We start from the raw sequence: 25414 nt of genomic DNA, 5'->3' as shown, positions 1-25414 counted from the left end.
CATCAAAATCCCAACACAATTCTTCACAGATCTTGAAAGGACAATTTTTAGCTTTTTGTAAACACACACTGATGCACACACATACACACCATGATAGCTAAAAATTCCTGAATAATAAAAAGAACTACAAGGAAGCATCACCATCTCCAATCTCAAGTTGTTTTACAGAGCTGTGGTAATAGAAACAGCATGTTATTGACATAAAAACAGACACATTGATCAGTGGAATCGAATTAAAGACCCAGACATAAGTTCACACATGTCTAGATATCTGATTTTTGACAAAGAAACCAGGAATACACACTGAAAAAAAAAAAGACAGCATCTTCAACAAATGGTGTTGGTCAAACTGGATAATTACATATAGAAACATCCAAATAGATTTTTTAGCACCCTGTAAAAGATCCATTTCCAAGTGGACCAAGGACCACAACATAAAACCAGATACACTGTATCTGATAGAAGAGAAAGTGAAGAACTGTCAGTGGCCCTGTCAGAGGAGCTACAGTCAGCAAAGGGGCTCCCAGAATATAGCCCATCAGATAGCAAAGCTACAATGGCACCCAAGAAGGACACAGCCCCAGGGGGACTTGTCTCCAGAATGCCTCTTGTTTCTACTGTGCTTCCTCCTCCTGCTACTGCCGTGTTTCTGATGTATTTGGTCTGGAGTGGTTACTCTATGAAAGGATCCCACTGTATCTTGTATGGTGTGATTGCTTCATGGGAAAATCCCATTCCTCACTGGGCAATTTGTGGATCATAATGAAGATTATTTTTTATAAGAGCAATGATGTGTAGATGAATCAATGATTTGGTTGAATTTTCTGAAGCAGCCTAAAAGATACAGATGGTTAAGACACTTAGTGAAGACAATCAGGAAAATAGTTATTCTGCCAATTGCCCAAATAAGAGATACAAAAAAGGCAAAAACATGCTAGAAGTCGCTTTCCCCTTTGTTATATATGAGATTTGCAGTGGATGGAAAGTAAGAACAAGGAACAAAGAAGTTTTGAGCATTATCGACCCATGAGTGCTGCCTGTGGAAACAGACGGGTGATTAAAGAACGCAATTATTTCCCTCCACCCAAGGTTGGGCCTGAGTTCCTTGAAGCTTACAGAATTAATCACAGGTTTCGGTATGCACCTTGAATAAATAAAGTTGCTAACAGGAATTAAATGACCCTATTGTGTGTAAAGAAAAGTAGGTGCTTAGCTGACCACTTGTTTAAAGATTTTGTAGAAATAGGATAGGAATCTGCTACACTGAAACCACCAACAGCCGCCAGCCAGTACAAAAGGACCTGGATGAAACTTACCTGGCCTGCTTAAAACTTTGTTAATTAATAATAAAATAATCATTGCTTTGGGGTGAGGTGTTATGGTGGGGAAATTCATACAAAAAAGGTTTAACTATTTGTGGACTTTGAAGTAAAATAGTAACATGATCATAATGTGTTTTTTTTTTTTTTCCTTTGTAAAGACATTAACTTGTTTTGGGAAAATATTTAACTTGTGGTTGTGAGGTAACATTTTCTTTGGTAGAATTTTTTGTCTTAGGAGGAATAAAAGGGATAAGAGAAAAGTAAAGAGATAGAAGAACAACAGGGAAGAAGGAGAAGAAGGAAAACAACAGGGTGGAAGAATAGAACAGAGAACAAAACAAAAATCAGAAAGGGAAAAAATAAAATGAAAAATTAAACCTTGACCCTCAGGTAATGTTGTTGTTGTTGTTGTTGTTGTTGTTGTTGTTGTTGTGTGTGTGTGTGTGTGTGTGTGTGTGAGGAGTAGTAGTAGTAGCAGTAATAGTAGTAGTAATTTGCCAACTGCACATCTTCTCTGACCAATGGGACCTGGTTCTCTCAGCAGAGAACAGTCTTGAACCCATTGGCACAGGAAAAGACCTTCTGAACAGAACATCATTACTGCAGGCACTTAGCAAATGGGACCTCATGAAATTAAAGTTCTTCACAGCAAAGTGAAACATCTTTTGAACAAAATGGCAGTCTACAGAATAGGAAAAGGTCTTCACCAATTACCCATCTGATATATCGAGGGTTAATAGCTAAAAATGGCATCAAGAAAACATATAACAATTTAAAATAGGGTAGAAAACTAAACAGACAGTTCTCAAAACATGAAACATAAATGAATAAGAAACATTTAAGGAAATGGTCAACAACCTTAAATATCAGAAAAATGTAGTAATGAGGCCACTTGTTTGTTTCTGGGCTACCCAAACTCCAGAAATAATCACACAGAGACTTTATTAATTAAATCACTGCTTGGCCCATTAGCTCTAGCTTCTTATTGGCTAACTATTACATATTAATTTAACCCACTTCTACTAATCTGTGTATCGCCATGTGGTTGTGGCTTACCAGCTAAATTTCTGTCTAGCTCTGGCAGGGCTACATGGCTTCTCCTGACTCCAACCTTCTTTCTCCCAGCATTCAGTTCAGTCCTCCCCACCAAGCTCTTCTCTGCTCCATCCTGCTCTGCTATAGGCTCAGAGCAGTTCTTTATTATTAGTGGTAATCATAGCATACAGAGGGAAATCCCACATCAGGAAAATGCAAATCAAACTACTTCATCTTATTATACCTTTCAGAATGGTCAAAATCAATAAAAACAAATGACAACTCATGTTGTCAAGGATGTAGAGTAAGGCGAACACTCATCCATTGCTGCAGGACAGTAGCCTTGTAGAGTCACTGTGGAAATTAGTGTGGTAGCTCCTTAGGAAGCTGGAAATAGATCCACATCAAGATCTAGCTGTTCCACCCTTGGTCATGTATCCAAAAGACTCTACCCTCTACTACAGACACAGTTCCTCAACCGTGTTCATCGCTGCTCTATTCATAATAATCAGAAATTGGAAACAGTCTAGATGTCCACTAACAGATGAATGGATCAGACAATGCAGTACATTTACATAATGCAATGCTATTCATGTGTTAAAAAACTGAAATCATGAAGTTTACAAGTAAATGGATGAGGCTAGAGGGAAAAAGATACCCTTACGGGGATAGTCCAGACCCTCTTCTCTAAAACACAAGAACAAATATGGTATTATTTTGTTATATGTCAATGTTAGCTCTTGAGCCTTTAATCAATACAACTACATGGGTTAGATATAGAATAATAAACTAGGGGGCAGGGAAAGATCTCCCAGGTAATAGGAAATAGAATAGATAGTCAGAGATAGGAAATTGGAGAGACTGGAATGGGAAGATTGAACAGAGGGAGAAGGAAGGGTGGGTAAGAGAGGGAAGACAAGGAGGTACAATTAACACTAAGGGCTATTTGAGGGGCCATATGTAAACCTAATAGAGTAGAAGCTTATTTAAATATATACATACATGAAAAATTTTAAGAAGAGTTACCAAATAATGGGGGAGACAAAGCCCCAGCTAGACATCTCTTTACCAAGTGAAATTTCCAGTGCCAGGAATAGGTTACATCTAATTGAGTTGTTAGCTAAAGGGGACCTATAGAAAACCCACAAACAACTCAAGCTTTTTCCAAGAATATTGATTTTTTTCTACAAAGTCATAGTAAGGCCTTATTCATGAAAATAACACCTATATAACTAATTGCACAAGAGAAGTCAAACTGGTGCTTATGTAGACTCTACACCTCTACTGATTAATGTTTATTGTCCTGAAAGTTACTCCGTATGCTACCAAAGGGAAAAGGGAAACACCAACCCAGCTGCCAACCCAGCAATCTACAAAGTGACCTCTCTGCTTTATATACTGGTGCAACAGTGGCAAAAATGTGTGAGTAACCAACCAATACCTGATTAGATTTAAGGTTCCCTCCATGAGATGGAACCCATCCTCAGCACTGCATGGCTGGCCAAGTACCTGAGACTAGATAGATCGTGAACCTTGGGAAAAACCTAATACTATTGTTCTGCTAAAGGAATATAGCAATAAATAACTCCTAACAACATTCTGCTACACCCATAAATCAGTGTCTCACTCAGTTCTCATCAGAGGAGCTTTCTCCTGCAGTAGATGAAAACTGTTCCAGAGAAGGATCCACAACTGAACAATGGTCAGCATGAAAGACTTTGGGATGTTCAGTCCTGAATGGAATATCTTCTATCTTCATCATATTCCCTGACATGGCCCTGTGAAGTGTGCAGAAGAAGAGGCAAAAAGATTGCAAGAACCGGAATGGATGAATGATAAGAAGGAACAGTGTCTTCCAGATACAACAGAACTGACCCACATGTGAACTCACAGAGACAGTGGCAGTATGCATAAGGCCTGCAAAGACCCTAACACAACAGAGTCCCAGCACTGAGATGGGGAAGTAGACACGAGCTCTCATTCCCAGCCAAGAAGTTATCTCCAATTACCAACCAATTGGAAAGGAAGAATTAGTTTCTCCAAGGACTGTGTACACAAACCACACTTTAGGGCAGGCACCGTTTCCAGTATCAGATAGTTGACACAACACAAACAAAAAAGTATTTTTGGAAATATTTTTTTTATCTTGCTTTGTTTGGGTACTGGTTTTAACTTTACTGGTCTTTGTTTGTATATTATTGTTTCTAATTTTGTGTTGTTCTGGGTTTTGTGAGGGCAGTCTGTGTGTGTGTGTGTGTCTGTGTATCTGTGTATATGCATTTCTTGTGCTCTTTGTTTCTTTCTGTTTGTCTGTTTGTTTTGTTTTATTCTTGTCTGTCTTTTTTATTAGCCTGTTTGGTTTCTTAAGAGACAGGAAGAACGTATGGAGTTGGAAAGGTAGGAAGGATCTGGAAGGATATAAGAAAGGGGAAACCATGATTAGAATGTATTGTATAAAAATAACTTTATTTCCAATTTTAAAAAAAATCTTGACAAAGCTATCTATATTATATTCAAAAAGTGGTACCAGATCAAGTTAAAGCAGCATGTCAAATATAGCTTTGTTGTAGAGCCCTTGCCTGAGTTTAATTCTTAGACTCACATACATGATGTAGGATTCCCCTCTGTATGCTGTGAATACCACTGGTTAATAAAGAAGCTGTTTTGGACCTGAGATAGGGTAGAGTAAAACTAGTGTGGAGGGAGGACTAAACTGAATGCTGGAAAAAAGGAGGCAGAGTCAGAGAGAATGGAGCTGCCACCAGAGACACACACACTGACACCTTGCCAGTAGGCCACAAGCCTCGTGATAAAATATAAAATAATAGAGATGGGTTAATTCTAGATTTAAGAACTAGCTAGCAAAATGCTTAAGTAACTGGTCAAGTGTTGATTTAATTAATACAGCTTCTGTGTGTTTATTTCAGAAGTCTGGGCAGCCAGGAAACAAACAAGTAGAGGGCAGCCAGGAGCACACTAGCAGCCTCCTACCATACACACACAAGTACATATTTATTATTATGTGCCATAATCAAGTTGGTCTCACTCAAGGGATGCATGATGGCTTAATTATGCAAATCAAGAAAAGAAATATACCACACGAAAAATGAATAATTAAAATCATATGATTATCTCAACATTTTCAAAAACTAATTTGACAAGGTTCAACTTCTCTTCAAGTTCAATTCTTCTTCATGAGAAAAGCCTTGAACAAATTAAGTGTAGTGGCAAAGGCTGCGTGCAACTCAGTGCACACCAACACTGCTGAACAGGGAGACACTGAAAACACTGCCTCTGCCCAAGATGAAGCTAATGGTGCCTGTTCTCACTGTAGTAATGGTGATTTCTGCCACAGCAATTAGATAAGAGATAGGATAAAATATGTATAAATAGGACAAGAGCGAAACAATAACCCTGTGTACAGGTAATATGACTCTACCCATGGTAAAACCTAGTTTCCACCAAAGACTCTAAGACTGATCGACTTTGTGAGGTAAAAGAATACAAAATCAACAAATAAAACCAATATGTTTTTGCATATCAGTAACAAATTTACTCAAAAAAATTGTGATGAGTACTCCATTGACAATGGTCATGAAAAGGCAAATATAAAATACCTAGGAATTAAGTTAGGAAGTAAAAGGCTGCTACAACAGAAATTATAAAGTATGAGAATGAAATTGACAAAGATACAAATAAGTGTCAATGACTTCCATTATCACAAATTGGAAGAATTAATATGGGTTAATACCTGTATTTATATCAGCACCATAGTAATCAAAACATAAAAAAATACACGTGTATCAGTGGGACAAATAGAGTACTCACAAATAAGATCATTCAATGACAAGTTTTCTTACCCAAATGCAAAAAATACATGGTGTAGAAAGGACAATCTCTTTAACAAAAGTTGCATAACTGGATACCCATATACAAAAGGCTAAAATTTGACCTGCATTTCTCACCTGCTATAAAAAGCAACTCAAAATATGTTAAAGGCCTGAAGTTATGAAAACACAAAAGAAAATGTAGCAAAACCACTTAAGACATTGGCACAGCCAGTAATTTCCTGGACAAGATTCCAAAAGTACAAGAAACAGAAGTAAAACCCAGAAATGAGGCTACATCAAATTAAAAGGCTTCTGCATAGCAAAGAAAACAGCACAGTGCAAAGACAAGGTGCCAGACAGGGGGAAATGTTTGTCAGCTATGCATGTGACAAAGAATTAGCATTCAAAGCATATAGAAAACTTTAAAATGACTAATAGAACAGCCAACTAAAATAGGGAAGTTATCTGAATATACATTTACCAAAAGAATATGAAAACTTTCTCAATATCATTAACTACCAGGGAAAAGTAAAGTAAAATTACAATGAGATTCCATCACACTCCAGTTATGATTGTTTTTATCAAGAAGCAAAATAATATAAAAAATTATAAGTGTTGAAACCTGGTACACTGTGGAGGATGTAAGTTCATGGAGACACTGAGAAAACCAAATAGAGGTTCCTTAAAACCTAGAGGTAGATATGATCCAACTGTCCAGTTCCTGGTACTATACCCACATGAAATAAGAGCAACCAAAGCCAATAGCTAAATACCCATGCTAATTATAGAACTTTCCACAATAGACAAAATATGAAAGCAGCCTTGGTGTCCATGAGCAGCTAAATGGATAAAGAAAATATATAACAAGTCAGTGGGATGACTTGGTGGTAAAGGTGTTGACTGCCAAGGCTGGTGACCTGAGGTTGATCCCCAGCACCCACAAGTGAAAGATGAACCAACTTCCTTAGTTTATTTTCCTACTTCTATGAATGTGTGCATGTACAAAGACACGACACACAGGCACACATACACACATACACATGCTAAACAATTAAAAATTCTTAAAGAAATAATTATGATATATGCTTGCAGACATTAAAAAAATGAAATGCTATCATTTGCAGCAAAAATGATAGAAGAAGCCATATTAGGTGAAAAATTCAGACACAGAAGGATAAAAACATCACATATTCTAAACTAAATAGGATAGTAAAAAATTAAACAAGGTGTCTACTAAAACTATTCAAAAATGGTAACTTTTAAATACACAGGCTACTGTAGATTGCCAAACTGACAATTTTTAAATATAAGCATATTTATTCATAACTCAAAAAAGGACAAAAGCAGACTAAATTTGCCCAAAAGGTAATGGAAATGGAAGTGATCGCCAAGATGAACAACACTCAAATAGAAATGCTTCTACTGGAGATTACAGAAAGAGAGAAGGGTCAAGACAGGCATGTAGTTGGAAAGATTGCTATTTGAAATTCAGAATTTAAGGCATAAAAATAATTTTTCAAGTATCTAGTCATAAAGAGAAATAGAAAATAGATAAAAAACAAAATAACATGCATCCAAAATAGGAGAAACTATCTTTTTTATTGTTTTTATTGAGCTATATATTTTTCTCCACTTCCCTCTCTTCCTCTACCCTTCCCTCCAATCCTTTCCCCTGGACCCCATGTTCTCAATTTACACAGAAGATCTTGTATTCTACTACATCCCATGTAGTTTAGATACATGTACGTCTCTCTTAGGGTCCTCATTGTTGTCTAGGTTCTCTGGGATTGTGAATTGTAGGCTGCTTTTTCTTTGATTTTTGTCTAAAAGCCTCTTATGAATGAGTACATATGATATTCGTCTTTCTGTGTCTGGGTTACTTCACTCAATATGATGTTTTCAAGACCCATCCATTTGCACACAAATTTCAAGCTGTCATTATTTATTTCTGCTGTAATACTCCATTGTGTAAATGTACCACATTTTCCTTATCCATTCTTCTATCGAGGGGCATTTAAGTTGTTTCCAGGTTCTAGTTATGAAAATCAATGCTGCTATGAACATGTCCTTGTGATATGATTAAGCATCCTTTGGGTATATACCCAAAAGTGGTATTGCTGAGTCTTGAGGTTGTTTCCTAAATTTTTGAGAAATCACCATACTGATATCCAAACAGGCTGTACCAGTTTGCACACCCACCAGCAATGGAGGAGTGTTCCCTTTACCCCATAACCTCTCCAGCATAAGTTGACATCAGTGTTTTTGATCTTGGCCATTTTTACAGATGTAAAATAGAATTTCATGGCAAAGGATGTTGAGCATTCCTTAGATGTATTTCAGCCATTTTAGATTCCTCTGTTGAGAGTTCTCTGTTTAGGTTTGTACCCCATTTTTTTTATTGGATTATTTGTTCTTTTGATGGCAATTTCTTGAGTTCTTTGTATATTTTGGAGATCAGCCCTTTGTCTGATTTGGGTTGATGAAGATCTTTTCCCATTCTATAGGCTGCTGATTTGTCTTGTTGACTGTGTCCTTTACTTTACAGAAACTTCTCAGTTTCAGGAGGTCCCATTTATTAATTGTTTTTCTCAGTGTCTGTGCTGCTGGAGTTATATTTAGGAAGTAGTCTCTTGTGCCAATACATTCAAGTTTACTTTCCACTTTCTCTTCTATGAGGTTCAGTGTGGTTAGCTTTATGTTGAGGTCTTTGATCCGTTTGGACTTGAGTTTTGTGCATGGCAATAGATATGGATCTCTTTTTGTTCTTCTACATGTTGATATCCAGTTATGCCAGCACCATTTGTTAAAGATGCTTTCTTTTTTCCATTTGATATTTTTGGCTTCTTTGTCAAAAATCAGGTGTTTGTAGGTGTGTGGCTTGATTTCTGGGTCTTCGATTTAGCTCTATTTGTCCTCCTGTCTGTTTTTATGTCAATACCAGGCTGTTTTCAGTACTATAGCTCTGTAGAATAGTTTGAAGTCAGGGATTGTGATGCATCCAGAAGTTCCTTTATTGTACAGGGTTGTTTTGGCTATCCAGTTTTTGTTTGTTTATTTGTTTGCTTTTCCATATGAAATTGAGTGTTTTTCTTTTGAGATCTGTGAAAAATTTTGCTGGGATTTTAATGGGCATTGCAATGAATCTGTAGATTGCTTTTGGTAAGACTGCCATTTTTACTATGTTGATCCTACCTATCCAAGAGCATGGAAAATCTTTTCATTTTCTGGTGTCTTCTTCAATTTCTTTCTTCAAAGATTTAAAGTTCTTACCATAAAGGTCTTCGACTTGTTTGGTTAGAGTTAATCTGAGATATTTTATACTAGTTATGGCTATTGTGAAGGGTGATGTTTCTCTGATTTCTTTCTCTGCCCATTTATCATCTGTGTAAAGGAGAATTACTGATTTTTTTTGAGTTAATCTTGTATCTTGTTACATCATTGAAGGTATTTATGAGTTGTAGGAGTTTTTTGGTAGAATTTTTGGGATCCCTTATGTAAACTATCACATCATCAGCAAATAGTGAGAGTTTGACATCTTTTCCAATTTGTATTCCCTTGACCTTCATTTGCTGTCTTATTGCTCTAGTTAACACCTAAAGAACTATTTTGAATAGATATAGAGAACGTATACAACTTATCTTATTCCTGATTTCAGTGGGATCAATTTGAGTTTCTCTCCATTTAGTTTGATGTTGGCTATTGGCTTGCTGTATATTGCCTTTATTATGTTTCAATATGTTCCTTATATCCTTGCTCTCTTTATGATCTTTATCATGAAGGGATATTCAATTTTTTGAAGGCTTTTTCATGATCTAATGAGATAATATGTGATTTTTATTTTTCAGTTTGTTTATATGGTTGATTACACTAACAGATTTTCGTATGTTGAACCATCCCTGCATCTCTGGGATGAAGCCAACTTGATCATGGCAGATGATGGTTCTGATGGTTTCTTGGATATGATTTGCCAGTATTTTTATTGAGTGAGTATTTTTATCTCATGAGTGAGATTGGGCTGTAATTCTCTTTTTTTAGTAGTGCCTTTCTGTTGTTTGGATAATTGTAGCCTCATAAAAAGAGTTTGGCAATGTTTCTTCTGTTTCGATTGTGTGGAACAATTTGAGGAGTATTGGTATTAGGTCTTTGAAAATCTTGTAGAATTATGTTTTGAAACCATCTGGTCCTGGGCTTTTTTTTTGGGCGGGGGGAGACTTTTGATGACTCTTTCTATTTCTTTAGCAGTTATAGTTCTATTTAATTTGCTTATCTGGTCTTTATTTAATTTTGCTAAGTGACATTTATCTAAGAAGTTGTCCATTTCCTTTAAGTTTTCCAACTTTGTGGAGGTCAGGTTTTCAAAATATGACCTAAGGATTCTCTGGATTTCCTCAATGTCTATTGTTATGTCCCCCTTTTTATTTTTGATTTTGTTATTTTGAATATTCTCTCTCTCTGCCTTTTGGTTAATTTGGATAAAGGTTTGTCTATTTTGTTGATTTTCTCAAAGAACCAACTCTTTGTCTCAGTGATTTTTTGTATTGTTTTCTTTGTTTCTATTTTGTTGATTTTAACTCTCAATATGACTATCTCCTGCTATCTAGTTATCCTAGTTGAGATTGCTCCTTTTTGTTGTAAATTTTTCAAATGTTCTGTTAACTTACTAGTGTGGGATTTTTCCAGCTTCTTTATGTAGCTATTTAGTGCTATGAACTATCCTCTTATTACTGTTCTCATTGTGTCCCATCAATTTGGGTATGTTGTGTGGTCATTTTCATCGAATTTTAGGAAGTCTTTAATTTGTCACTTTATTTATTCCTTGACCCATTGATGATTCTGGTGAGTATTGTTTAATTTCCATGTGTTTGTGGGTTTTCTGGAATTAGTGTTACTGTTGAATTCTAATTTTAAGCCATGGTGATCAAATGAGATACATGAGGTTACTCCATTTTTTTTTAATCTGTTGAGGTTTGCTTTGTTACTTAGTATGTGGTCAATTTTTGAGATGGTTCCATGAGGTTCTGAGAAGAATGCATATTCTTTTATGTTTGGGTAGAATATTCTATAGTTGTCCGTTAAGCCCATTTGAGTCATAACATCTGTTAGTTCCTTTATTTTGCTATTAATTTTCTGTCTGACAGACCTGCCCAGTGGTGAAAGTGGGGTGTTGAAGTTTCCCTCTATTAGTGTGTGGGGTTTAATGTATGATTTAAGCTTTAGAAGTGTTTCTTTTACATATGTGGGTGCTCTTGTATTAGGGGCATAGATGTTCAGGATTGTGGCTACATCTTGATGGATTGTTCCTGTTATGAGTATGAAGTGTCCTTTTCCATCTCTTCTGACTGATTTTAGTTTAAAATAAATTTTGTTAGATATTAGGATAGCTACACCCACTTGTTTCATAGGTCCCTTTGATTGGAAAACCTTTTCCCAACCCTTTACCCTGAGGTAGTGTCTGTCTTTGAGATTGAGGTATGTTTCTTCTATACAGCAGAAGGCTGGATCCAGTTTTGGGGTTCATTCTCTTAGCCTGTGTCTTTTTATAGGTGAATTGAGTCCATGGATAGATGTTAAATGATATTAATGACCAGTGGTTGTTAATTTGATTATTTTTTGGTAGTAGTGTTTGTGTATTTTTCTTCTTTGGGTTATGCTGGTGGTGGTTTATCAGATGCCTGTGTTTTTGTGGGTGCAGTTAGCTTCCTTGAATTGGGGTTTTCCTTCTAGTACTTTGTTTATGTCTGAGTTTGTAGATACGTATTGTTTAAATCTGTTTTTGTCACGAAATATCTTGTTTTCTCCATCAATGGTGATTGAAATCTTTGCTGGGCTTGCATCCGTGGTCTCTTAGTGTCTGCAACACATCAGTCCAGGACCTTATGGCTTTCATGGCTTCCATTGAGAAGCAGAGTATAATTATGATAGGTTTACCTTTATATGTTACTTGATGTTTTTCCTTTGCATCTTTTAATATTCTTTCTTGATTCTGTATGTTTTGTGTTTTGATTATTATAAGACTAGTGGATTTTTTTTTTGATCCAGTCTATTTGGTGTTCTGTAAGCTTCTTGTACCTTCATAGGGATATCCTTCTTTAGGTTGGGAAAATTTTTTTTCTGTGATTTTGTTGAATATATTTTCTGTGGCTTTGAGCTGGAGTTCTTCTCCCTCTTCTACCCCTATTATTCTTAGGTTTGGTCTTTTCATGGTGTCCCATATTTCCTAGATGTTTTGTGTTAAGAATGTGTTGGATTTAATGTTTTCTTTGACCAATGAATCTATTTTCTCTATAGTATCTTCAGCACCTGCGATTCTTCTATCTCTTGTATTCTGTTGGTTATACTTATCTCTGTAGTTCCTGTTTGTTTTCCCAGTTTTTCTATATCCAGAATTCCCTTGGTTTGTGTTTTCTTTATTACCTCTATTTCAGTCTTCAAGTCTTGAACTGTTTACATTTGCTTCACCTGTTTGATTGTTTTTTCTTGGTTTTCTTGGGTTTCTTTGAGGGATTTATTAATTTCTTCCAATTTTTGTTTGTCTTTTCCCCCATTTCTTTTCTTTTCTTTTTTTTAATCCAAAATGTGTTTATTGAGATGGTTCCCACTTATCTCGAATCAGGTGCTTTCCAGTGCTGTTTCCTCCTGAAGGAGCATCCTTCTGTCAGTCTTGCTTTCCCGCCTGTAGGCTGACAGAGGACAGTGGAGCAGCCGACATACAAGACTACCATCTGTGCATGGCTAAAGACCGTGGTGATTTTATAGCATCCGGGGCACTTCACATCCATAAAGTAGGAATTGGGGCTCTGCACCAGGCGCTTTTTCTTGTGTTTCCTCTTTTCCTCCTGTGGAGAGGGATGAAGGAGATCCTTTGCAAGAGGCATGTTCTCGTAGGGAGGTCGTCACTGCTGCAAAGGCTCCCCCATTTCTTTAAGGTAGTTTTTCATTTCCTCATTAAAGGTCTCCATCATTTTCATAAAGTTACATTTGAAGTCATTTTCTTCTACTTCTTCTGGGTTAGAATGATTGAGTTTTCCTGTTGTGTAACCATTAGGTTCTAGTGTTGTTACCATGTTGCTTTTCAGGTTGTTGGAGGAATTCTTGCATTGGCACCTACCCATCTCTTCCTTCAAATGAGGCTGGCAGTGTCTTTGCATCTGGATGCAATCATTGCAGTGGCTGTTTGTGTGTTTGGGATTTTTTCTTGGTCTGCTCTGTACTGTCAATGTCTGTCTCAGAAAGCCTCTGAGGTCTCTATAAGTCTGCTTTCTTGGTCATCTCTCCTGGTTTGCTCCCTTGGCTCTCTCTCTTAATCCCTTCCATGTTGTAGCAAGCACTCAGCTCTTAGGTGGGGCATGGCTAGTAGCTTTGGAGGTCCAGTGGATGGGTTTGGGTTTGGGGTTTGGGGGGAGCTTACCGACTGGAAACTCCCTGGTGGCTGACTAGAAAAGCCCAGGGAGTTGTGGGAGGGGCCCAGGGTTTTGTCCCACTGGGGAAGTCCTAGAGAGTGGGGTGTACTGCCTTGTGGCTGTTCACTCACCTCTTAAGTTCCCTCAGTATTGGAGCAAGCTGTGTTTCAGAGTTTCACTGAGGTTACAGGAGGATAGGCCTCTTTCTTTATTCTGTATGTATAGTGTTTTGATTATTATGTGGTGAGGGAACTTTATTTTCTTTCTTTGATTCAGTCTATTTGGTGTTTTGTAAGCTTCTTGTATCTTCATATTTATATCTTTCTTTAGGTGGGGAAAGTTTTCTTCTATGATTTTATTGACTATATTTTATGTGCCTTTGAACTGGAGTTCTTCTCCTTCTTCTATACCTATTATTCTTAGGACTGGTCATTTTATGGTATCCCATATTTCCTGGATATTTTGTGTTAAGCTTTTGTTAGATTTAATGTTTTATTTGAGCTAATGAGTCTATTTCCCCTATTGTATCTTTGGCACTTGAGATTCTCTCTTCCATCTCTTATATTCTGCTGTTTATGCTTGGATTTGTGGTTCCTGATCATTTTCTCATAATTTCTGCTATTATAATTCCTTTGGTTTGTGTTTTCTTTATTGTCTCTATTTTGGTTTTCAAGTCTCTAATCATTTGTTTCACCTGTTTGATTGCTTTTTCTTGGTTTTCTTTAAGGGATTTGTTGATTTCTTCTAATTTTTTGTCTTTTTCCTCCATTTCTTTGAGGAAAAAACAAAAAAATTCATTTCTTCTTCAAGGGCCTCAAACATTCTTCTAAAGTTATTTTTTAGGTCGTTTTCTTCTGCTTCGTGTATATTTGGTTGTTCAAATCTTGCTGTTGTAGGGCTACTAGTTTTTTTGGTGTTGTATTGCTCTTTGTGGTGGTGAATGTGTTCTTACCTTGTCTACCCATCTTTTCATCTGATTGGTGTAGTTGGAGCTGTCTGTATCTCTGGTGATCAATCTTCCAGGTGCCAGTAGATCCAAGGCTCAGATGGTTACTCCTCATGCTGCAGTCAGGGCCACGGTTCCAGTCACCCTGGAGGTCACTCAGTGTTCCTGGAGGTTGCTCAGTGCTCCCTAGGGATACTCTGTAATACCGGGGGTCATTTGGACCTACTCCCATGGACATTGCTTGTTTAAACTGCTTCTCCTGAGGTTGCTGCCTTGGGCCTGCTCCGACAGAGGTCTCTGGCTCAGGCCTGCTCCCTCAGCAGTTGGTCCCTTGTACCTGCTTTTGTGCCAGTTGCTGCCTTAGGCAGGCTCTGGTGAAGATTGCTCAAGAGAAACTATCTTGGGGCAGAATTTGAGTCAATGATGAATTCCAGAACCACATAGAACTAGTACATCATTTTGAAAGGGGAAGAGAAAAGTTACTAAAGAATTTTGAATTTAGTCAAATTATCATTTACATATGAGGAAGAAAGAAATGCTCTGATACATACGTAATTTTTAAATGCGTAGTTCTCCTTACATTAAAAAAATGTTGTCAGCATTATTCCACCTGCCTGAAAAAAGAATCTAGATCAACACCCAAGAGAAGGGTGATTCGGGGAAGAGAAGAAACAACAAACTTTTAAAGGAACCTAGGAAGAGTTCAAAATGATTTCAGGTAATTTGGCCATTTCCCTAACGGAATTTTTGAATCTCTTATGTCTGGAGCTATGTACCGCTAGCAGTCTATGGCTGTAGACAATTGCTCCTCTTGAGGAGAAACCTATAATGTGAAGAAATGATCTTTGTTGATATCTGGATTGGAAGCCAGAAGAGCATGTTAAAACCTTCCTGGAAGGTCTTTCTGCCCAGGTAGCTAGATCTGGAGATGCTGCTTTCATTGTCTGCCTATTCAGCCATACCAACATTTCCATCAGAAAAGCCAAGATCAGTATCTGTGAGTAATCCATCTTTAAACCTGGGGATTAGCTTTGTCTGGTGTTCAGCCCTTCAGAGCTGCATCTCCTTGACACACACAATCATAAGAGTTAAGCTGACCGTTTCTTCTTATGTACCCAGAAGGAACACCAAAGACATAGTTGGAGGATGACATTTATAGTTAGAGTCACCTTCTTTAACCACCTATGGATGAAGTTCTGATTGGTCTCAATGTGAGAAGACCCCATTAGGAGACTCTAGACTGACTCCTATAATAGCCTAAATCTGTTCATTCAATAAGTTAATGGCTTATAAAATATAATTTTTTTGAAGTTATGTTTTTAAATGTATTTTTAAATGCTTTCTAAAAGGACAAAGATCTTTCTTTCTCTATGTTTTAAAGGGCCAAATATGCTGTTCATTGTTTTTGGATAACTGTGGGTAAGCCTCCCCTTGAAAACCATGTAATGTCTCCTAAATTATTTTAATCTTTCTTCACTATAAGGCATATTCACACAATGAAGATACAAGTTACAAACAACAACAACAACCAAGGATTCCGTGAGAGCAATGAAAAAGACATGATAAACACAGCACGACAACAAACATCACTCCATGGGTATTCAGTGGAACACAGTGAAGTCTTTACTGTGTCAAAAGATAGACAGTAGCACCTTTTATGTGCTCTCTATTTAGCAAGATTTGAGCACTTAAGGCAAAGATTTTTGTCTTTTAGGTATGGGAAGAAATCAGGAAAATAAGTCTAAGAGGTTTAAGCTACAATCAAATTGCATAGGTTTGGCATGTCTCACAGGGGGCTTTGAAGTTAATCTTCATCCGCTCTTACATCTAGAGAAACAGACTACAGACTATAAGGAGAGAGAGAGAGAGAGAGAGAGAGAGAGAGAGAGAGAGAGAGAGAGAGAGAGAGAGAGAGGAAGAGCGAGAGCATTCCGTGGGCAGAAGGGCCTGCTGCTGAACCTAGTGATTTGAGCTGTGTGTGTCCTCAGGACTTTAATGGTGGGGAGAAGAGGACTGAGCACCATCAAACACACAAACATACACACACACACACACACACACACACACACACACAGATGTGCACACACAATAACAAATGTAATAAAAAAGTTTTAAGAGAGAAATTGTGAACTGAGAGGCTGTAAAAAAAATATGAGCAAAGCAGGCTGATAAAACAAATACCTCTCTAACAAAATTCAGGACACTGAGTAAGAACTTAATAGGAATTAGTTATCAACCACAGTAGAGAAAGCAATCCAGCAAGTCTACCATCGACCTGTAATCAATCCAGTGCCAGACGGACTTGCCTATGCAAGTGATAGCGCATATCAGCAGGATAAAAGGAGCCCCGACTTCAGAAAGAATCAGTCAGAACTGAGTGTTGGAAGAAACCTTCCTCAAACAAGACAAACAGAAACCGGAAAAGACAGTAGGGCCAGGAATATGAGCTTGCTTACAAGATTAAAGAAACAGTCCAAGAAATTTGGCCAAGACAGAAAGGCGGATCCCTTCCTGTTAATTTCCAGGGGTAAGGGTGAGAGAGGGTTGGAAGAAAAATATTTTGTAACTAAGATATGAAGCCAGGTTGATTTGTGAAGCCACAGAATTTTGGTGAGATATTTTCTGTGTTTACAAACTCATTTCTCAGACTGGAATTGACTAAGGGTGTTTTCCATTGCTCTCTGAAACATTCCAGGAAATTCTCTCAGTAGCCAGCCATCCTCAGGTCTTTGGGTTCTAAACGGTGATGGACTCACCCAGAATGCTTTGGTGGTGGGCTGAAGCAGAGGTAGATTGATTTTTTTTTCCAGGCCAAGAGTAACCCCCAGACTCAAGATCCAACTTCAAGATCCCCTCTTCATTAGCAGTGTGTGCAACTAGCATCATGACACCACGTCACACAAACTGATGTCACCAGAAAGCCGTTGTCTCCAGACTTTCTTTACTCTAAGAGTCTAAGCCAAGGGTGAGGGAAATTCCAAGAACCTGAATATGAACACCCTTTCTTGTAACCACATAAACAAGACTTTTCTTGACATGGCTCCTAACCTCTGGCAAGCATGCTAGTTGTGCTAATCTCTGACCTAATCTCCCATTCACATGTCTCTCTGTTTATTCCCACCTGTCAGGCAGCATCATAGGGCTTAATGCATAGAGGGAAAACTAGTTATATAACCTTGCGCCATTTTAGATAGATCGCTTAAGATCCATCTGGAAGGAACGTTCATCTGACGATGGATGGAGATAGAAACAGAGACCCACATTGGAGCACTGGACTGAGCTCCCAAGGTCCAGATGAAGAAAAGGAGGGAGAACGTCAGCAAAAAAGTCAGGACGGCGAGAGGTGCCTCCACCCACGGAGACGGTGGGACTGATCTAATGGGAACTCACCAAGGCCAGCTGGACTGGGACTGAATGAGCATGTGATCAGACTGGACTCTCTGAATGTGGCTGACAGTGAGGGCTGACTGAGAAGCCAACGATAATGGCACTGGGTTTTGATTCTACTGCATGTACTGGCTTTGTGGGAGCCTAGTCTGTTTGGATCCTCACCTTCCTAGACGAAGATGGAGGGGGAAGGGCCTTGGACTTCCCACAGGACAGGGCACCCTGGCTTCTCTTCGGACTGGAGAGGGAAGAAGAAGAGGGGGAGTGGGAGGGAAATGGGAGGAGGTGGAAAATTTTAATAAATAAATTAATTAATTAAAAAAGATCCAGGGCAAAATCACTAATAATCTTTCTGGTCAGTTCAAGTACTCCTGTCAGGACATCCCTAGCCTAGTCTATTTTAGAAGAAGATTTTTCAGACCACAGGGAAGCAACAATATTTTCTAAACAGAAAGAATCACTGAGTGGATTAATTTTAGTAAACAACCTTTTTTTCCCTGCCAATGGATAGACCCAAACTTTCCTACAAGAGCCACATCTTCGTGATATTTTAATTGGAATTTATTAAATACTGAAATTTTTAGGAAAAGTCATGTGGCATCTAAGTCTAAAGAAGTAGTTTGTGTTCGCATTTAATTTAGTTTCTAACCTAAAAGAGGACCTCTTTAAAGTTGGAAGTGTAATTGTATGCCATGGAACATATAGATCCTACATATTCTGAGTTTTACTGAACGTGTCTACCTCTGTAGCCACATCTCCCAGTCAGGACAGGGTGCTTCCACTTCTCTGAGAAAATCCCCCTGCGAATCTTCCTTCAGAATTACTACATAGATACACTCAACCAGCATCCTATGATTGTTTTCCTGACTCACTTTTTCCTATTCTAGAATGTCATACAAATGAAGTTACCAGTTCTATGTCCACGTTCTTCCACTTAGCAGAATGGTTTAGAATTACATCCATGTAGTCGTAGGCAGTAGCATTCCTTTGTATTGCTGAATGGCCATATGTGACCAAAGCTTGGTTTCTAAACTCGTTATCCTATTGATAGAAATTTGCTGTTGTGCATAAAACTACAGCTTGAAACTGCTGTACACTTTCTTGTACAATGAAAACTTTATTTTCATTGGTCTTTTGTAAATATCTAGGAAAAGATATAGACATGTTTAATTTTATAAGGAAATGTGTGAGTTGATAGATAGACTCTCTCTTCTACTGATGTATTGTCTCTACAGAGGTTTCTTGATTGAGGTTTTAGTGATAGATTAATAGATTTCCCCCACACCCTTGATCTTTGTTATGTCTGTTTTAAGACCTTCTTTCAACTCCATATATATTTAGAATTGAATTTTTCTACAAAATTGATGCTTGAATTATAAAATATCCCTCTTCACCTGATAAAATTCTTTCTTTTAAGTTCTGTTAATATCAGTATATACTTTTTACTTTAATTATGATTGGTATTTGTGTGGGATATCTTTTTTCTACCCTTCTACCTCAGAGCTGAACTTTAACATTCAAGGCATAGATCTTATAAACCGAACATGTATAACCATGTTTCTATTGTTTTCCAGTGCAGCAGTTTCTAATATTAATTGGCAGTTAATTGGAGCTTGTATTACTTTTGCATTTGTGAAATGGGTGATATGTTTGGTTTATTATCATAATATTTGTTTTTATTTGTCTCATATTTTCTGCCTGTTTCTTCTTTCTTAGATTCTTTTCTGTTTGATAGTTATCCTTTCATATCCATCCTTTTTTGGCTTTTTAGCTGGAGTTCTTCAAAGCATATAGTGATTGTTCAGGGCAGTTCAAGTTTATTTAATGCACCACAGTTTGACATGCACATCCTGTTTCCACTTCTCATGTTCATTCTTCAAGCTCCTATTCTTATATATTCTAAAATTTCCATATTACATTGTTACTTTTTTCTCCCAGTCATTAATCTTTTTAAAAATTTTTAAAAAATATAATTTCACCTTTTTAATTACATATAAAAAGGGAGATAATGTGGGATGTCCTTCTGTATATGTGTTGCTTTCATTGGTTCTTGAATAAAACTGTTTTAGCCTGTTGGGACCATTTGGAGTCCTATCCTCTAGCTGCTCTTCCCCGCTAGTGACCTTTTCTTTCCCGTTTGATTTGAGCTTCTGAGAGTTGTGTCAAAGTTGTTTACCAACCTTGCTTCCTGAGCACGCATTGCCCTGGCCTTGACTGAGGATCAGGTGATGAGGTCTTCACCTGTTGGTCTGCTTGGCTGTGTTAAGTATAAAACCTCCATGGTGCTGTTCAAAAAAGGGCTTCTTCTACCAGAAGCTTGAGAGGTGTACGCATGTTCAATCCTGACATCCTTCACTCAGTTTTGGTTCCAGGCCATGCAGGCGTGGCATTAGCCAAGAAAAAATAATAGAATTTCAAATGTCCTTTATATTTATCCATAAACTTCTATCCCTGACACTCTCTATTATGGTACCAGGACCTACTTTCCTCTGGAACTACTTTCTTCTTCCCAATGAATGCTTTTTAAAAACTCAAATATTTTCTTTGAGTTTTAAAAAAGATTTTTGCTTTGTATTTGGTTTTTGGTAATTTAATTATGCTCCCTCTAGCCATATATAGTTTTCATTGTACTTGCCCTCTTTCGGATATTTCAGTTGGTATTTTTCACCAAATTTAGAAGTAATTTTATTGTTGTTTCTCCAAATGTTCTTGTTTGCATGAGGTTGACTATGGTCTTTCTCCAAGGATATGATCACACACACATTAAACTACTTTACATTCCTTAGAATGTTTTGCTTGGTCCTATTATCTTGTTTCATGGATGCGCTGTTGCTTCACATTTGGAAAAACTGAAAGTCGCTTTTCAAAATGATAAGAGAAAAAGCTCATGCCATTTCCTTTAAGTTTCTTTTGATTCAATAGACAGATTTAGGGAAGAAGTTTCCAGAGAGGAAAAGTCATGAACTTATGAGCAAACTTTCAATTTAGAATTGAACTTCAGGTTCTTATTTAACATCCAGTTTATGCTTGTGTGATATGAGATGTCATTCTGTATATGTGTTGCTTTTATTGAATAAGCTGTTTCAGCCAATTGCTTGGCAGGATATAGCCAGACTAGATGAGATATATAGAGAGAGTAGGCAGAGTCAGGGAAATGCCATGTAGCTGCCCAAGGAGATAGACATCAGAACTTTACTCAGAAAGCCAAACTCTCATGGAGATAATAATAGAAATGCGTTAATTTAAGATTAAATTAAGAGTTAACTAGGAATGTGCATAAGCCATTTACCAAGCAGGGTTGTAATTAATATAGTTTCTGTGTGATTATTCAGATCCGGGCAGATAGAAAACAAATGAAGAGTCTCTGCCTACAAATGGCATCCATACATTTGGGGCTAACCTGCATGGTCAGCCACATACTTTAGGTCCAGGTGCTTGTATGTAAGTAGCTGAGAGTATGCCAGTTGTTCAGCACCCCAAACTGTGTGGAGGTCCATAAATGTAGGCCTATTTCCACATTGTCTTATGGTCAGAGAGTTGGAGGTTGCTCAAATGATCGATAAGCATAGTTGCACATTCCAACTCAGGATGTGATTCCTTGGTTCTTTCAACATAAAAATAGTTCATTCAAATAGATCCATGCCATCCTGACTGGTGGTCAAGATATGCAAATGTACTTCTGTTCCTTCTGTTGTAACTATGTGGTCACCTGGGGAGGGGCTACCTTCAGGATATATGATTTAGAGCAGCTTCGCTAAACTACACAACAGAATGCTAATGATTTGATTTGTCAGAGTGATAAAGCGATTGACTGGTTGAGTTGTCCTACTTATGTATTAATAAAGTCCTTTGTTACCTTCTCCCTGTGTTTATATTATGTACAAAAGCTATGGAAAAACAAAGACAGGTGATTCAGTAATCACTGGAATGACCTCCCAGGATTATTCTATGGTTTCTTTATTATTATTTTTATGTGTCTCATATTCTTTACTAATATTTCTAAATTCCCACACCTCTACCCTAGCAAGAGATGCTTTTGTCAAGGCTGGTCCTCACCATGCCTGGGAAAGCAGCTAGATTGGGTCTGCTAGAAATGCACAAGCAGGAAAGCATGGCAGATTCCTGCCATACACAGAGACATTTCCATGTTGCACAGCAGATTTAGCTTTTACTCAGACAAAAGGGTTTATGTGCTACACTGTGCTTCCCAGAGTTGAGGTGGTGAGCATGGCTCCCAACCAGCATTCTCAGAGCTGGTGGTAAACATACCTCTGCTGTATCGAAAGTCCAAGAGAGGTAAAGCCAGCATCCAGGGCTACTCCAACCATACCATTAACTATTTTAAAATGTTCCTTGTCAGAAAAGGATTTCAGATACTGAATAGGACACATTCAGACATAAGGACCTCTAAATGAAACACAGTATGCTTAAAAATGTATGTAGGCTTGGAAGAGAGAGAAAAGAGTATAGACAGTTATAAAAAAGAAGTAAAGTCTTTAAAGAGACAGTAAAAGTATTATAAAAGAATACAGACAGTCATATATTAAAGGATTAAAGAAAATAAGCCAAATAAAGATGGAAAATAAACAGAGAATCTGGATTATGCATATTGTTGTGTTTTCTTTGAATTTTTTGACTGCAGAGAGACATTTGATTCAGGAGACTGATAAGTTAAACCAACATTAAGGTATCTTGATTTGGGTTTAAACATATGTTGCTTTGGAAAAGAGGTTCTGCTTTTGTTTCCACAGAGGATGAGAACCTGTGGATTCCTTCCAGGCTAATGTGGTTTGATGGAAAAAGACCTGCCCACAAACATTCTCCAGGAACCCTAAAAATACTTTGCCCACCAAAAAGCAGGAAGCAGTTTGGAGAAAACAATGACCAAATTCCCAAAATGATTGTTTTGATTTAAAAGGGGGTATAATATAAAGATGAATACTTTGCATTGCTACCGATCTCTTGGTCTATTCATACAAATTTAATGTCAAGTTCATTACACTGTGTATCTGTATTGCTGCTCTTATTTAAGGTACTGTGTTTATGCAGCTCATTTAAAAACATATTGTATAATTAAAATTGCAAATTAATAGGTAGTCATTTATAATAATCAAACTTGCAGTCATGTTAGGTTTTCTAGATATATAGAGATGAATTTCAGTTAGATAATAATCTTTAAAACTTCAAAGACCTATAGAATATGGCATTTAAAATTTTAAAGAACCTAGACTTTTCTCAACAGTGAGACATGTCTGCTTCTGGCAGCACCAATTCCTTCAGAGAGGTTGATAGACATTGAACAAACTCATTATGGAATTTGCCTTTAATGTGACAAGGCTAGACATTTGGACAAGAAACTGCTCTTGCCTGGACTACTTGATGGTATGCTGTACAAACTGGACATGCAAGACCCACAAAAAAGTAACTGCTAAACATTCCCAAAGATGGAATGGTCCTTTAGGGTTCCTGCTTCATAGAAGAAATTGGCAGACATTCTGCAGGACTGTCAGAAAAAAGCAACTGACAAACTGCTAATAAAGGCAGAACAGATCTTCAACTTTCCTACTTCATGGAAAAGTCTATAGGCCTGTAAACTGAAGATGAATGCTCCAACTTTACAGAACTTTGGGTGACTGTCCAGGCAGCAAGATGTCTCTGTCAATTCTAGAGTTTTAGAAGTTGCTTGCAATGCACTTTCTGTTTACTTAGATAACATTATATCCTTCTGGAGTCTTTGATGGAGTTGAAGACTAGATAGTTATAGTTTTCCTCAGTTATGATAAAAGGTAAATTAGATATGAAATTGTAGACTCACAAAAAAGTATTGTAACTGTAATTCTTGCTTGATAACTGGTCTTTATTTAGACAGAAAAAGGGAGATGATGTGGGATATCTTTCTGTATATGTGTTGCTTTTATTGACTAAAGAATAAAGCTGTTTCAGCCAATGGCTTAGCAGAATATTGCCAGACTGGGAGAGATATATAAAGAGAGTAAGCTGAGTCTACAGGGAGATGCCATGTAGCTGCTGAAGGAGACAGATGCCAGAACTTTACCTAGTAAGCCACAGCCTTATGGCAATACATAAAATAATGAAATTTCTTAATTCAAGATGCAAGACCTAGCTAGAATTATGCATAAGCCATTGGCCAAACAGTGCTGTAATTAATATAGTTTCTGTGTGATTCTTCAGGTCTGGGTGGCTGGGAAATGAACAAGCAATCTCTGCCTACACTTGTGTTCTTTACTGTCACACAGGAAAGTTTTGTTCCCAATCAACCACATCTATACAGGCTTATAACACCCTATATTCTTTATATGTCACCCATTTTTATTTTGGGAGTAGCACATGGGGGTTGTATGCCTTCATATATGTTCGTGTGTGTGTATGCATGTGTTTGCATGGAGGTCAGAGGTACATATATATCCCTGTGTATATTTGCACATTTGTATAAAATGTGTTTGCATTGAGGCCAGAGGTTGATGTTGTATCTTCTTCACTTGCACTCCATCTTAGTGTTTTGAGACCAAATTTCTTATTGAACTAGCAGTCTACAGATTTGGCCAGATGGACAGGCCAGCAAGTCCCAGGATCTTCCTGTCTCTGCCTCCCCAGTGCTGGGATTACAGGTTGGCATCACTGCATTTGGCTTTTAATGTAGATTCTAGGAGACTGAAGTCAGGTCTTTATATTTATGCAGCAAACACAATACTGACAGAATCATCTCCTTATCCCTTTATGTATCATTTCTAAAATAAAGTATTAGTTTTACTATGAAAATATGGATTAAAATGCCTTTCTGTCTCATTTTTTTCTTATAACATATCAAGATGATTAAAATCATTAGACACATTTATTTTATCTATCTGGCTATGGTATCACCCCAACATGAATTTGAGGTTATTTCAGGTTTTTTTTTTAAGGTTATTTATGAAGTACTGTTATTACCTAACTTTACAAAGAATTCTCATGATTCCAAAATCAAACTCTAGAAGATATGAGGGTTTTTTTTTTTGTTTTTGTTGTTTTGTTTTTATTTTTGTTTGTTTTTTTGTTTTGAGATAGGGTTTCTTTGTGTAGTCCTGTCTCTCCTGGAATTCACTCTATAGATCAGGCTGAACTTGAATTCACAAAGAGCTACCTACCTCTGCCTCTGCTGGAATTAAAGGCATGCACCACCACTGCCCTGCCAAAATACAGTTTTTAAAGACCCATTTTCTTTTTATTTCAGTTTTTTGACACAGAGTATCTCTCTGTAGCCCCAACTGTCCTGGAACTCACTATATCGAGCAAGCTAGTTTTGAGTTAGCAGAAATATGCATGCTTGTGCCTCTGCCTTCTCTTCTTCCTCCTCTTCCTCCTTTGCCTTGGCCTCACAAGTGCTTGAGTTTCAAACATCCACCACCATGCCTAGCAAGACTCAGTATTTTTCTTTGCTTATTCTACACTATTTCTTCCCACAAAGAGGTAGCCATTTTAAAATTTTTAGTTTTC

General features: G+C 37.4%; 1 protein-coding gene across 1 annotated transcript; it reads right to left on the bottom strand.

Moving 5' to 3' along the window:
• Nucleotides 1-12786: 12786 nt before the first annotated feature.
• On the bottom strand, nucleotides 12787-13062 carry LOC119824245 (40S ribosomal protein S27-like). Its single transcript, XM_038344397.1, has one exon. The coding sequence runs from the start codon at nucleotides 13060-13062 to the stop codon at nucleotides 12787-12789; it is 276 nt and encodes a 91-aa protein (XP_038200325.1).
• Nucleotides 13063-25414: the final 12352 nt, after the last annotated feature.

Source organism: Arvicola amphibius, chromosome 10 (assembly GCF_903992535.2).
Source record: "Arvicola amphibius chromosome 10, mArvAmp1.2, whole genome shotgun sequence".
NCBI classification, from domain to species: Eukaryota; Metazoa; Chordata; class Mammalia; order Rodentia; family Cricetidae; genus Arvicola; species Arvicola amphibius.
This window is presented reverse-complemented; position numbering and strand designations above follow the sequence as displayed.

Coding starts and splice junctions, on each gene's coding strand:
- LOC119824245 (XM_038344397.1), bottom strand. CDS start 13,062: ATGCCTCTTGCAAAGGATCTCCTTCATCCCTCTCCACAGGAGGAAAAG.